General features: G+C 67.2%; 2 protein-coding genes across 5 annotated transcripts; both read left to right on the top strand.

Moving 5' to 3' along the window:
- The first annotated feature begins 37 nt into the window (after positions 1-37).
- Positions 38-4536, top strand: LOC308054974 (tubulin alpha-1B chain). Its single transcript, XM_080368486.1, has 4 exons — positions 38-198; positions 1776-1998; positions 2165-2313; positions 3353-4536. The coding sequence occupies exons 1-4, from the start codon at positions 196-198 to the stop codon at positions 4331-4333; spliced, it is 1356 nt and encodes a 451-aa protein (XP_080224612.1). The 5' UTR covers positions 38-195; the 3' UTR covers positions 4334-4536.
- A 264-nt stretch (positions 4537-4800) lies between these two features.
- LMBR1L (limb development membrane protein 1 like) lies at positions 4801-11909 on the top strand. 4 transcript variants are annotated; one of them, XM_080368674.1, is made up of 17 exons: positions 4805-5347; positions 6837-6921; positions 7215-7251; positions 7410-7549; positions 7642-7745; positions 7821-7947; positions 8057-8125; positions 8365-8429; positions 8579-8654; positions 8778-8861; positions 9074-9150; positions 9807-9884; positions 9985-10061; positions 10161-10251; positions 10517-10583; positions 10683-10844; positions 10933-11908. In XM_080368674.1, exons 1-17 carry the CDS (start codon positions 5102-5104, stop codon positions 11115-11117), a joined length of 1770 nt encoding a protein of 589 aa, XP_080224800.1. In that variant the 5' UTR covers positions 4805-5101; the 3' UTR covers positions 11118-11908. The 4 variants fall into 4 exon arrangements, with proteins under 4 accessions (XP_080224798.1, XP_080224799.1, XP_080224800.1 ...); XM_080368675.1 differs by having other exon boundaries at positions 4807-5347; positions 9988-10061; positions 10933-11907; XM_080368672.1 differs by having other exon boundaries at positions 4801-5347; positions 7642-7947; positions 10933-11909.
- Positions 11910-12472: the final 563 nt, after the last annotated feature.

Here is a 12472-nt window from a genome sequence, read left to right on the forward strand (position 1 = left end):
AGGCGTGGCGCGCCACGCGTCGCAGCCAATCAGTGGTGATAGAGCATGGACGGGCGGGCGCGTCAGCCAATAGAGAGGGAGCGTGGGCGCTGGCCCGCCCCCCGGGCCGGTATATAGGGGAGCGCCCGGGGGCGGCTGCAGGCTGGTACTTGCGTCGATTCCTAGCTTGTCGGGACGAGTAACCGAGCTGCAACCATGGTAAGGGGGTGGGGGGGCGCATTGTAAAATTGGGAAGGGGGCGCAAAATTAGGGGGCATTGCAAAATAGGGGGGGTGCTGGGAGCGGGGTGGGTGGGGGGAGGAAGAGCTGGGGGGTTGTGGAGGACCTGGGGGGGGGAGATAGGCTGCGGGGGGGGGGGGGGAAGCGGAGTGGGGGGGGTAATAGGGTAGAGCGGGGATTGGGGGGGGGGAGTGCAGATGGGGCTGGGGGGGAGCGGGGGGGGGCGCAGAGCAGAGGCTGGGGGGAGTGGGGGGGTAAAGAGGCAGCTGCGGGGGTAGCCCTTGCTAAATAGAGCACCTGGGTGGGGGGGGGCAATATACGGCCCCCGCTTGGGGGGCAGCACGTGGTCCCGGGTGTCCCCCCCACCCCCCGGCGGGGGGCGGGGCTCTGGCCCGCTTTTGGCGCCCAGCCCCGACCGTTACCCTTCCCGCGCGCGGGAAAGCGAGGAGCGGGGGCACAGCCCCACCTCCCCTCCGGGGGGCATAGCCCAACCCCCACCCCGCAGTACCAGCCCCCCACAGATCAAGCCCCCAGCGCCCCGCTTCGCTCCTGCCCCCCACCCGAGACCGGCTCCGTGTGGCTAATCCTGCTCCGTGGATGCTGTGGACCCCCCAACCCCCCCCCCATAGCGCCCCACTTTGCTCCTGCCACCCACCCGAGACCTGCTCCTGGGATGCTGCGGTTCTTCCCCGCTCCCCCTTCCCCCCCCCCATAGCGCCCCGCTTTGCTCCTGCAGCCCACCCGAGACCTGCTCCGTGGATGCTGCGGACCCCCCCGCTCCCCCTTCCCCTCCCCCCCCCCCCATAGCGCCTCACTTTGCGCCTGTCACCCATCCGAGACCGGCTCCGTGGGGCTAATCCTGCTCCGTGGATGCTGCGGACCCCCCATAGCGCCCCGCTTTGCTCCTGCCACCCACGCGAGACCTGCTCCGTGGGGCTAATCCCTTTCCCTGGCTGCTGCAGACCCCCCCCCGCCCCCCCATCCCCCCCGGGGCGGGAGGAATGTGCGGGAGCAGGTGCTGCGGTGCAGGGTGCGGCTGGGAATGTGCTGCATCCGGGGGTGACACACACAAGGGACCCCCCCCCCGCCCCTCCCATCCCCCAGCCCAAAGGGAGGGGGGGCGGAGTGACGCCATCAGCCCCCCCCCCCCACACCCTCCCCCGGTGATTTTTGGGTCGGGTGGTGCAGTCACGTCCCTGCTGCTCTGCCTGGTGCTTCCTCCTCTTCCTTCTCCTGCAGCGCAGGCTGGCCCTGCCCTGTTGTGGGGCGGCAAAATGTCCTCCCAGCGCCATTTGGAAGCAGATGGAGGGCAGCTGTGGGGTGACATGTGTCGTGTCCCCCCCCCCCCCCTCCCCCCCCCCAGCTCTGCTCTGTCCCCAAATTCCCCCCACACCCCACCCCCCCAGCCCCTAGGGCAAGCTTAGCTCCTGTGCTGCCCCACCACCACTCAGCCAAGCCACAGCACAACCCATGGTAGGGTGGGGGGCTCCAAGGAGCCTTAGCCCACCCACCCACCCTGTGTGTCATCTTCCCCCCCCCCCCCCCCCCCCCCCCAGCGCGAGTGCATCTCCATCCATGTGGGCCAAGCGGGCGTGCAGATCGGCAACGCCTGCTGGGAGCTGTACTGCCTGGAGCACGGCATCCAGCCCGACGGGCAGATGCCCAGCGACAAGACCATCGGCGGGGGGGACGACTCCTTCAACACCTTCTTCAGCGAGACGGGGGCCGGCAAGCACGTGCCCCGCGCCGTCTTCGTGGACCTGGAGCCCACGGTGATCGGTGAGCGGCGGCAGGGATGCAGGGGGGCTGCCCCGCTGTGAGCGGGCTGCTGATGCTGGGGTGGGGGCGGCTGTCCCAGTGTGAGCGGGGTGCTGATGCTGGGGTGGGGGCGGCTGTCCCAGTGTGAGCGGGGTGCTGACGGCGGGAAGGGGGGCTGTCCCCGCAGATGAGGTGCGCACCGGGACGTACCGGCAGCTCTTCCACCCTGAGCAGCTGATCACGGGCAAGGAGGATGCGGCCAACAACTACGCCCGTGGGCACTACACCATCGGGAAGGAGATCATCGACCTGGTCCTCGACCGCATCCGCAAGCTGGTGAGCATCCCTGGGGGGCTGGCCGGTGGCACCCCTCCCCCGGGACTGGGGACAAAGGGGAGCCCCGTGTTCCTGGGGGGGTGCTCAGCAGGTCCTTCTCAGCCCATCAGCACTTTGTGGGGCTGCCCTGGGGTGGGGGTGACGGGTCTGGGCTGTCCCCAGTGCCCACACAGGACCGCAGCCCTGTCCCAGCCCCGCCGTGGGTTGGGAAGCCCCTGGCCTGGGGCAGGCAGGGGGTGACACAGCCCCAGTCTGGCTGCTGGCGCAGCACTGGTTTGACTGGTGCAGCTGCCCCAGCTCTTGGCATCCGCAAGCTGGTGGGTGCAAAGTCTGGGTGATACCTGTGCCCCCCAAAATCCTTGGGGAACCCTCTGATGGGACATGGGTGATAACAAGGAGCCAGGCTGTGCCCCCCATGGCCTGGGTGCAGTTTGTGGCACCCTGCGCCATGCCTGGATCCAACGAGTAGAGATCAGGATCAGCCCCTTCCCCTCTTCCCGGGCAGAATCCCCTTCCTCAGGACTGGAAACCCACCGCAGCTCTGAGCCCAGGATGCGCACCAGGAGCATGGGGGGAGGCTGGGGCTGTTCTGCCCTTGGGAAAAACCTTATTTTATCCCTTTTTGCGGGTCATGTGAGGTCTCTCCTTGATCTGGACTCTGATCCTTCTTGACCAAGTGCTTACGAGGAGCTGCGTTAACTCCTGCTGCACCAGCTCCTGTGCAATTTCCTCTTCCCCAAACCAGGCTGACTGGGTTGTGCTGGGCACCAGTGCTGTAAGCGACACCTCCCAGAGCAGGAACTAGCCAAGTGTCCCCCAATCCCTGTGGGGGAAAAAGCCCCATTCCCAAACGTTGGTCATGCTGGTGCTTGTGGAGCTGGGGCACTTGGGCAGGTACCTGCCCCTGTCGGTGTCCCCAGATGGGTGTCCCCAAAGGCCTGAGATCCTGGGGTGAATATTTGTTCTTCCTGAGCAACTCGATAGCAGCTTAAAGACAATTATTGATGGATTGGTCCTGTTGTTTCTTCCCTCTCTCCAGGCTGACCAGTGCACGGGGCTGCAGGGCTTCCTGGTCTTCCACAGCTTTGGGGGTGGCACCGGCTCCGGCTTCACCTCCCTGCTCATGGAACGCCTCTCCGTCGACTACGGCAAGAAGTCCAAGCTGGAGTTCTCCATCTACCCGGCCCCACAAGTCTCCACGGCCGTGGTGGAGCCCTACAACTCCATCCTCACCACCCACACCACCCTGGAGCACTCCGACTGCGCCTTCATGGTGGACAACGAGGCCATCTACGACATCTGCCGCCGCAACCTGGACATCGAGAGGCCCACCTACACCAACCTCAACCGCCTCATCAGCCAGATTGTGTCGTCCATCACGGCCTCGCTGCGCTTCGATGGCGCCCTGAACGTCGACCTGACGGAATTCCAGACCAACCTGGTGCCCTACCCCCGCATCCACTTCCCACTGGCCACCTACGCCCCCGTCATCTCGGCCGAGAAGGCTTACCACGAGCAGCTCTCGGTGGCCGAGATCACCAACGCCTGCTTCGAGCCCGCCAACCAGATGGTGAAGTGCGACCCGCGGCACGGCAAGTACATGGCGTGCTGCCTGCTGTACCGTGGGGACGTGGTGCCCAAGGATGTCAACGCTGCCATCGCCACCATCAAGACCAAGCGTAGCATCCAGTTCGTGGACTGGTGCCCTACTGGCTTCAAGGTGGGCATCAACTACCAGCCGCCCACGGTGGTCCCCGGGGGGGACCTGGCCAAGGTGCAGCGCGCCGTCTGCATGCTGAGCAACACGACGGCCATCGCCGAGGCGTGGGCGCGCCTGGACCACAAGTTTGACCTGATGTACGCCAAGCGGGCGTTCGTGCACTGGTACGTGGGGGAGGGCATGGAGGAGGGGGAGTTCTCGGAGGCCCGGGAGGACATGGCTGCCCTGGAGAAGGATTACGAGGAGGTGGGGGTGGATTCGGTGGAAGGGGAGGGAGAAGAGGAAGGGGAGGAATACTAAGCACTGGATTCCTTCTGTCGCTGTAGCATGTCCACAAATGTCTGCTTCAAACACTTCGGCTTTCTTGTGCACTGGGGGGGGTTCAGCCCCGTGGGCCCGGCTGGAGGGACGCGCTGCTCTGGCTGGGCTGGTGCTCTCTGATGTGATCATGTCGGTTTTCCATGTGTCTGTACCATGTCTGTGAATAAAAGGCTTTAAGAGAAGCTGCCACCATGTCTGATACAAACCCTCTGTGTCGGTGCCGGGGCCGCCTGGCCCCATCCCATGGGAACAGACTGGCCCTATTGTCTGTGCCCAGTGACACGGCCAGGATGGCAGTGCTCCTGGTGGGAGCTGGCTCTGCCCAGCACTCCCCCTGGGCACTTGGGGGGATGGTGATGGCCCCCATCCCTGGGGTGGGGTGGGGTGTGGGGGGGTGTGGGGGGGGCTCTGCCAGGGCACCTGGGGTGCTGCTGCTCTGTTGGGACCCTCGAGCTGTCTGGGGTTAAGCTGTAGGCCCTGGGGGGGGGAGGGGCGCTGCTGTGCTCGGTCGTCCCAGCTCGGGCATCTTGCCTCGCCCCCGCCGGGGATTAACCCTCCCGGGATTAGCTCCTGGGCCGGGGATTAATCCTGTCCCTGCTCCTAATCCTGCTTCAGCCCCCGTGGGAGCGGTGGGCGGGAGCGCTGCGGCGCCATTGGCCTATCACAGCGCTCTGCGTCGCCCTCCACCAATGAGCGGCGCTTCATTCACACCCCGCAGCCAATGAGCGGGGGAGGCGGCGCCCTTTCATGCCCCGGCGGTGCGGATACATTGTAGCGGGTACCATCCGCCAGGGGCGGGGCTGGCGGCGGGGGGCGGGGCTACGGGCGGCCTTGGCTTTGAACCGGCGGGGCTCGGCGCTTCCCCCGGCAGTACCGGCCCGGCAGCCCCGGCCCGCGCAGCCCGGCCATGCTGGCAGCAGCATGGCCCCTCTGGAGCAGGACGTGCTGACCGTGCGGGAGCAGCTCTTCCACGAGAGGGTCCGCGAGTCTATCGTGAGTACGGGGGGTGGGGCGGTGGGAGGGTCCCGGTGTGGTGGGGAGCGATGGGCTGGGGGCCTGCACGCACCCCCCACACCCCCCCCATGCAAGGGCTGGGATCTCCTGGGGTAGCTCTGTGGGTGCTGCTGTGCCCCCCACGCCCGGCCCTTATCAGTGCCAGAGCTGCGGCAGGTGGCTGTGTGCCCCACAGATAGCGGGGTCCCGGGGCTGAGCCGTGCTGACCCCTTTGCTGGGGCTGGCCCAGCCCCTGCGCTGTCTTGACTACCCCCCCCCCCCCAGCATTGGGGTCCCACCATGCCAGACCCCCAGGGCTGGGCCCTGTTTGCCCTAGTGAAAAGCCCCTGGGTGAGCAGGATGGTGCTGGGTGCTGGGGTGTCAGAGCCGGGCCAGACCCGTGTCAGGCTCCTGTCCCCGCTTCTCTGGTCCCACTCTGCCGGCCAGGGCACCCACTGCCACAGGCTCAGGGATAGGGACAACCCTACCTGTGCATCCCGGTCCTGGCATCTCCCATGGGCTCTTCGGGATGCTGCGTGCAGGGTGGCCAAGTGGGCTGTGACCAGCAGTGCCGGGGCCACCTTGCCACAACCCAGTTTGGTGCTAGAGCCCAGCACCTCTGCCCTGGAGGTCCCCAGCCCACCACCATGACCCATCCCGGCGAGATTCTGACTCAGCACAGCCAGTGCGGACCTCCCTCAGCCTGACTTCCCTGAGTGTGGGAGGTGTTGGGGGGTCCCCTGGCCAGGCTGGGGGGGGTACAGCCCGTGGCAGGAGGGGACCTGTGGCCTGAGACCCTCTGCTGGGCAGAGGCAGGAATGGAAGGACCTGCTGGGCACTGCCCCTCTGGGGGTCCGGAGCTCCCTGCCACCCCACCCAGCAGATCCTGGCGACCCCCAGCCAGCCGAGCCCCCCAGGCTGGGCAGCGGGGAGGTGACACGGCTGCTCCGCTCCGCCTGTGCCAAGGTGGCGGGTTTGGGCGACCTTTCCCCATCCTGCCGCGTACCCGGTGGGATGAAAGGTCACCGTGTTCCTCGAACGTCGCCTGCTCCGGCTGGACCGCGGCGTGCTGGCGGGGGTGGGAGGGACACCGTGGGTGGCCTTGACGCCCAGCTCAAGGCTGTTCCCGTGGCTCTGCTGGGTGCTGCTGCCAGCGAGGCAAGGGCTGAAGGCCAAGCAGTGCGGGAGTATCCCATGGGATCAAAGCTTCCAGCTCTGCCAGCATTGGCTGACCCGGAGCTGCTGGGTGGGCACCCTCTGCGGTGTCAGTCCCCCTGGTCCTGTGGCAGCACATAGGCACCCATGGGTGAGCCCTGGGTGCAACCCCTGTGTACAGGCAGGGCCGAGCACACCTACGGAGCGTAACCAGGACCAGGAGTGGAAAAACAAATAGGGTGGAACTGGCAGGCTGCAGGGCTGGGGGCATTGCCCAGGGTAGGAGCGCTGCCCTCTGAGCCTGCTTGTGCTGCCCGTGCTCCTCTGCCTGCAGATCTGCACCCTGCTCTTCGCCAGCCTCTACATCCTCTGCCACTTCATCATAACCCACTTCAAGAAGCACACGGACTTTGCGGCAGGTAGGAGGAGGGTGAGAGCTGCCGGAGCCGGGTGGCCATTGGCAGCCACATCCAGCCTCCCTGGGGCTTGTTCCTCCATCGCTTTCAGCTCCCACCGCAGCCTGGGTTGCTGGGGCATCGGTCGCTGCAGGGCATCTCCCCAGCTGCTGCGAGAGGGGAGCAGAGCCCAGACCCCCTAAGAGTGGTTCTGCAGCATTTGGAGTGAGGGGAGGTTTGGGAATGGGCAGGGAGCGATGCTCCGGGCAGCTCTGCCTCCCCCAGCCCCGTTGGTTTGGTTTTTTTCCCCCCCGCAGCACACGATGATGAGGATGCTGCTGTCAACAGGATTGCGTAAGTTCCTGCCCATCCTGCTCCCTGCCTGCGGTGTCCCCCCAGCCCACAGGGACCCGTGACCCTGGTGACCAGAGACCCGTGACCCTGGTGGCCACAGGCAGGGTGGGGGTCCCGTGGGGGCCCAGACCCGGACCTGACACCCATCCCTCCTGCAGACTGGGGCTGTGCACCTTCACCCTGGCCGTGGCGCTGGGTGCTGTCCTCCTGCTGCCCTTCTCCATCATCAGCAACGAGGTGCTGCTCTCCTTTCCCCAGAACTATTACATCCAGTGGCTGAACGGGTCCCTCGTCCACGGTGGGTGCAGGGGGCGACCCTGGGGTGCCCTGAGGGCTGTGGGTCAGCGTTGCCCCCCCAGAAGCTCACCCCATGCCATCCCCCCTCTCCAGGCCTCTGGAATTTGATCTTCCTCTTCTCCAATCTGTCCCTGGTCTTCCTCATGCCCTTCGCTTACTTCTTCACTGAGTCGGAGGGCTTTGCGGGGTCCAAGAAGGTAGGTGGCCCTGGGGGTGTCACCCCCTGTCCCTACCCCCCTGTCCCTGGCACCCCGCTAACCCTGCTCCTACAGGGCATCATGGCCAGGGTGTACGAGACGTCGGTGGTGCTGCTGCTGCTGACGCTGCTGGTGCTGGGCATGGTGTGGGTGGCCTCCGCCATCGTTGGCAACGACGCGGCCAGCCGCCAGTCACTCTACGGTGGGTGCTGCTGGGGCGCACTGGGGCTCTCCTGGCACTGGCAGGGCAGGATTAGACCCTGGGGCTGAAAGGGAGCAGTGCTGCTGGTCTGACCATGCTGTCTCCACAGACCTCTGGGAATACTACCTGCCCTACCTCTACTCCTGCATCTCGCTCTTTGGCGTGCTGCTTCTGCTGCGTAAGTCGTGGGACATTCCCCCAGGGTGTCCCAGCCCCGTGGCCCATCCTGCGCTGGGGTGCGCGTCCCCCGGGGTGCTCAGCTGGGAGCAGGGGGCTGCTCCCTGCAAATGGTGCTGGGGTCTTGAGGGGTCACGGTGCAGGGTTGAGACCCCCAGCCCCTATCCAGGACCCTTCTGGGGGCACAGGGAGGGGTAGGATGTTGGGGTACCCCCTGCTCAGCCTCTCCTTCCCCCGCAGTGTGCACCCCCTTCGGCCTCTCCACCATGTTCACCGTTACCGGGAAGCTGCTGGTGAAACCTCGGGTAAGGTGTCCCCCACCGGTCCCACTGCCCCAGCCTGGATGGTTGCTGTCCCCGAGGCCACCTGGTCTCCCATCCCTGGGCACAGGGTGTCTTTTGCGTGTGTGTCCCCCCCCCCCATTTACGCTCACGGGCTCCTCCCCCATCCCCAGCTCCTGGAGGACCTGGATGAGCAGTTGAGCTGCGCGAGGCTCGAGGAAGCCGCCGTATCCCGCAGAATCTCCTCCGGTGGGTGCCCAGCACGGCCACTAGCCAGGAGTGGAGGGGCTCGGGGTGGACGGGGGGCCCCTCTGCCCCCCCCTGTTGGAGCCCTCAGCCTCCGTGAGCCCCTCGGCATCTCCTCCCTGGCAGGCAGAGCTTCCTGCTGGCTGAACTTGAACGTGGAGCTGCTGCGGGAGCAATTCTTTGCCATCCGGAGCAAGAGGAGGAAGCTGGGTGAGGAGCCTTGTGGGGGGGGAGCAAGCCCAGCAGGACGCCTGGGTTCTCTCCAGCTTGGCACTGGGACCACTGGTTCCGTAGGAGGGTGGGTGTGAAAAGGGGGTGGGGGCTGTAACCCCCTGTCCTGCCACCACAAGGGCTGCCTCCATCCCCTGCTCTGGGGTGGGGGCTCGTGCCCCCCTCTCACCCAGGCATGGCTTTCCCCGCAGAGCTGCGGCACCGAGCATCACCCTGGCAGAGGAACCTGGGCTACCCCCTGGCCATGCTGGGCCTCCTGGCGCTGACAGTGAGTGTCCCTACGCTCCTGGGGGGGCTGGGGTGCATCCCTGAGCTCCCGGGGGGGCTGGGGCTCGTCCCTGGACTCCTGGGGGTCTGGGGCTCGTCCCTGGGCTCCCGGGGGGGGGACTGGGGTGGATCCCTGGACTCCCTGGGGGGGGCTGGGGCTCGTCCCTGGGCTCCCGGGGGGGACTGGGGTGGATCCCTGGGCTCCCTGGGGGGGGCTGGGGCTCGTCCCTGGGCTCCCGGGGCGGGGGGGGGCTGGAGTGCATCCCTGGACTCCCAGAGGGGGCTGGGGCTCGTCCCTGGGCTCCCGGGGGGGCTGGGGTGAATCCCTGGGCTCCCTGGGGGGGGCTGGGGCTCGTCCCTGGGCTCCCGGGGGGACTGGGGTGGATTCCTGGGCTCCCGGGGGGGACTGGGGTGGATCCCTGGGCTCCCTGGGGGTGCTGGGGCTCGTCCCTGGGCTCCCGGGGCCGGGGGGGCTGGAGTGCATCCCTGGCTCCCAGAGGGGGCTGGGGTGAATCCCTGGGCTCCCGGGGGGGCTGGGGTGAATCCCTGGGCTCCCGGGGGGGGGGCTGGGGTGAATCCCTGGACCTCTGGGGGGGGCTGGGGCTCGTCCCTGTGCAGTCCCCCCTGCTGCCCTCACCGCCTCCCTGCTCCTCCCAGGGCATCTCCGTGCTCATCGTCTGCTTCCACGTCCTGGAGCTGCTGCTGGACGATGCCGCGATGCCACGGGGCATCCAGGTACCCGGGTGGGGGGACAGGACAACGAGGGGTCGCGTCCCACACTGGCCTGGGGACCACTCCCCCCTCAACGTGCCCCCCCCGCCTCCTCCTCTCCCAGCAGGATGCCTGTCTGGGCCAGGTCTCCTTCTCCATCTTCGGTTCCTTCGGAGCTGCCCTGCAGGTTGTCCTCATCTTGTATCCTTCAGGCGGGCACTCGTGTCCCCAACGTTGTCCCCAGGGCCACCCCCCACCCCCATCCCCCCTCCCCGTTCTCCTCCTTAACACCCCTCGCAGCTACCTGATGGTCTCCTCCGTCGTGGGCTTCTACAGCTCCCCCCTCTTCACCCGGCTGCTCCCCGAGCGGCAGGACACCCCCCTCACCAAGGTGGGAGCGCTGGGCTGGGGGGCTCCTGGGACCCCTCAGGGTGCGGGACCCCCCGTCCCCAGATGGTTGTGTGTGTCCCTGTGCACTGTGTGGGGTCCCCGTGCGAGGGGACCACGTGTCCCCCCCCACCTCTGGCACAACCTCAGGCACTGGCAGGACCCTGGTGGGTTTCTGGCACTGGGGAGCCCCTTCCCCAGCCTGAAGGGGGGGGGGCAGGCCCTGCAGTAGTGCTGACCCCCCCAAACTCTCCCTTCTGCCCCCCCAGATCATTGGGAACTGCGTCTCCTTGCTGGTGCTCAGCTCAGCCCTCCCAGTCTTCTCCAGGACGCTGGGTGAGTCCCGGAGGGGGGGAACTAGGGTGACCCCAGGACTGGGGTGACCCCAGGATTGGGGTGCTCTGACCAGACACACACCCCCCTCCCCCATCACAGGGATCACCCGTTTTGACCTCCTGGGGGATTTTGGCCGCTACAACTGGTTGGGGAACTTCTACATCATCTTCCTCTACAACATGGGCTTCGCGGGGCTCACCACCCTGTGCCTGGTGAAGAGGGTCTCCTGGGGGGTCCAGGCCGAGCTCATCCGCGCCTTCGGTGAGGAGGGGGACGTGGGGACAGGGGGACAGGCACGGGGGTGCCAGCTGTCCCCCCCCTCAGGCTCTCACACTCTCCCTCTGCCCAGGTCTGCACAAGCTGCCGCTGCCCGTGACGCGCTGCCCCCCCCCTCGGCAAGCCCCGCTAGGGCTGGGGGGCAGCGACGTGGCCCCCCCTCGCCGTGGTGGCCCCCAAGGTGGCCATCAGCCACAGAGCCAGCCCGGGTGGCCACTGGGTGCTTCAGGGACATTGGAGCCCCTCAGGGAGAGCTGAGACCCCGCGGGGGGTCCTGTCCCCCCCCCCCCCAGTGCTATCTCAGCCTGTTGCGCTACTGAGCCTTGGCCTTGAGCCGTGTCCCCATCACAGCCCCCACCCTGGGGTGTAGGGTCCCCCGAGGGCTGTGCTGGCTGCAGTCGTCCCCCCCCATTTACATACCTCATACAAGAGCATCTGGGTCCCCCCTTCCCAGCCCCCCCCTCCCCATTTACATACCTCAGTCTCTCCGTTCCCACCCCCCACCCCCCATTTACATACCTCATACAAGAGCATCTGGGTCCCCCATTCCCACCCCCCCACCCCACCCACCCCCGATGCTGCTCCCTGAGCTGCACTTGGGTTTTATTGTCCCGTCCCCCCCCCCCGGGAACGGTCACGACACTACAGTGGGGGCTCTGTGCCCCCCGCAGTCACTCCACACCCCATCCCTGTGTCAGCCCTGGGGCTCCTGGGGGGCACTGGTTGTCCCACAGCCTTTGGGGTCCCCAAGGGAGGAGCAGGGATGGAGGGTTGGGGGGCCCTGGAGATGAGCACCCCCCCTCTACCGGCAGCTTGGTGTGACAGGTCCGTTGGGTCTCTGTTACCACAGAACTTGTTTAGAGCAATAAACAATCTCTTTTTTATATAAAAATACCTGAATCTTGGGGGGGTTATTCCCCCTGAAGGCAGGCCCGACGTGTGTGGGGGGTCGCAATCCTGCCCCCCTCCCTCCTCCGTCCCCAGGGGCCATAATTAACCTTCTTCCTGGCTGGGACTAATGAGCTTCTTCCAGGAAGGGCTGAGGGACCCCAGGAGTGTTGGGGGGCAGGCGGGGGGGCTGCACCGCCCCCAGTGAGGGGCACGGGGGGGGGGGGGGGGCTTCAGCCCCTGGGGAAGGGGGGAACCTGTGGCCAGGGCGGAAACTGCCCCGGGAACCGGCCCCCCACCCATCCTGCCCCGGCTGGGGCTGAGCCAGGCTGCCCCCCCCTATGGCGGGGGTGGGGGGCCCGGGCCCCCCCCTCGCCCCCCCCCCGGCCGGGGCCGAGCAGGAAGCGCAGGAAGCCTGGTTTATATTGCAGGAAATGAGGCCATCGGTGCCCGCGATTTCCCCGCGACCTGCTCCCCTCCCAGCCACCCCGGGCTGGCACCGGGGCTGGGGGAGGGGGCGGGGGGGGGGGCGACACCCCTCCACACACACCCCCGATCCGCTCCCAACCCTACGCCGCCCCTCTGCTGTCTCCTGCCCTCGCTGGGGCACTCAGCACCCTTGGGTGCTTCGTCGGGAGTTGTGGGGGTGCTGGGGGAGGGCACAGTGTCAGCCCCGGGGGGGGGCCGGTCCTGGGGTGCCCGGTCCTGATGGCGCCCCTGTCCCC

The sequence above is a fragment of the Falco punctatus genome (assembly GCF_963210335.1).
Source record: "Falco punctatus genome assembly, chromosome: 18".
In the NCBI taxonomy this organism is placed as follows: Eukaryota; Metazoa; Chordata; class Aves; order Falconiformes; family Falconidae; genus Falco; species Falco punctatus.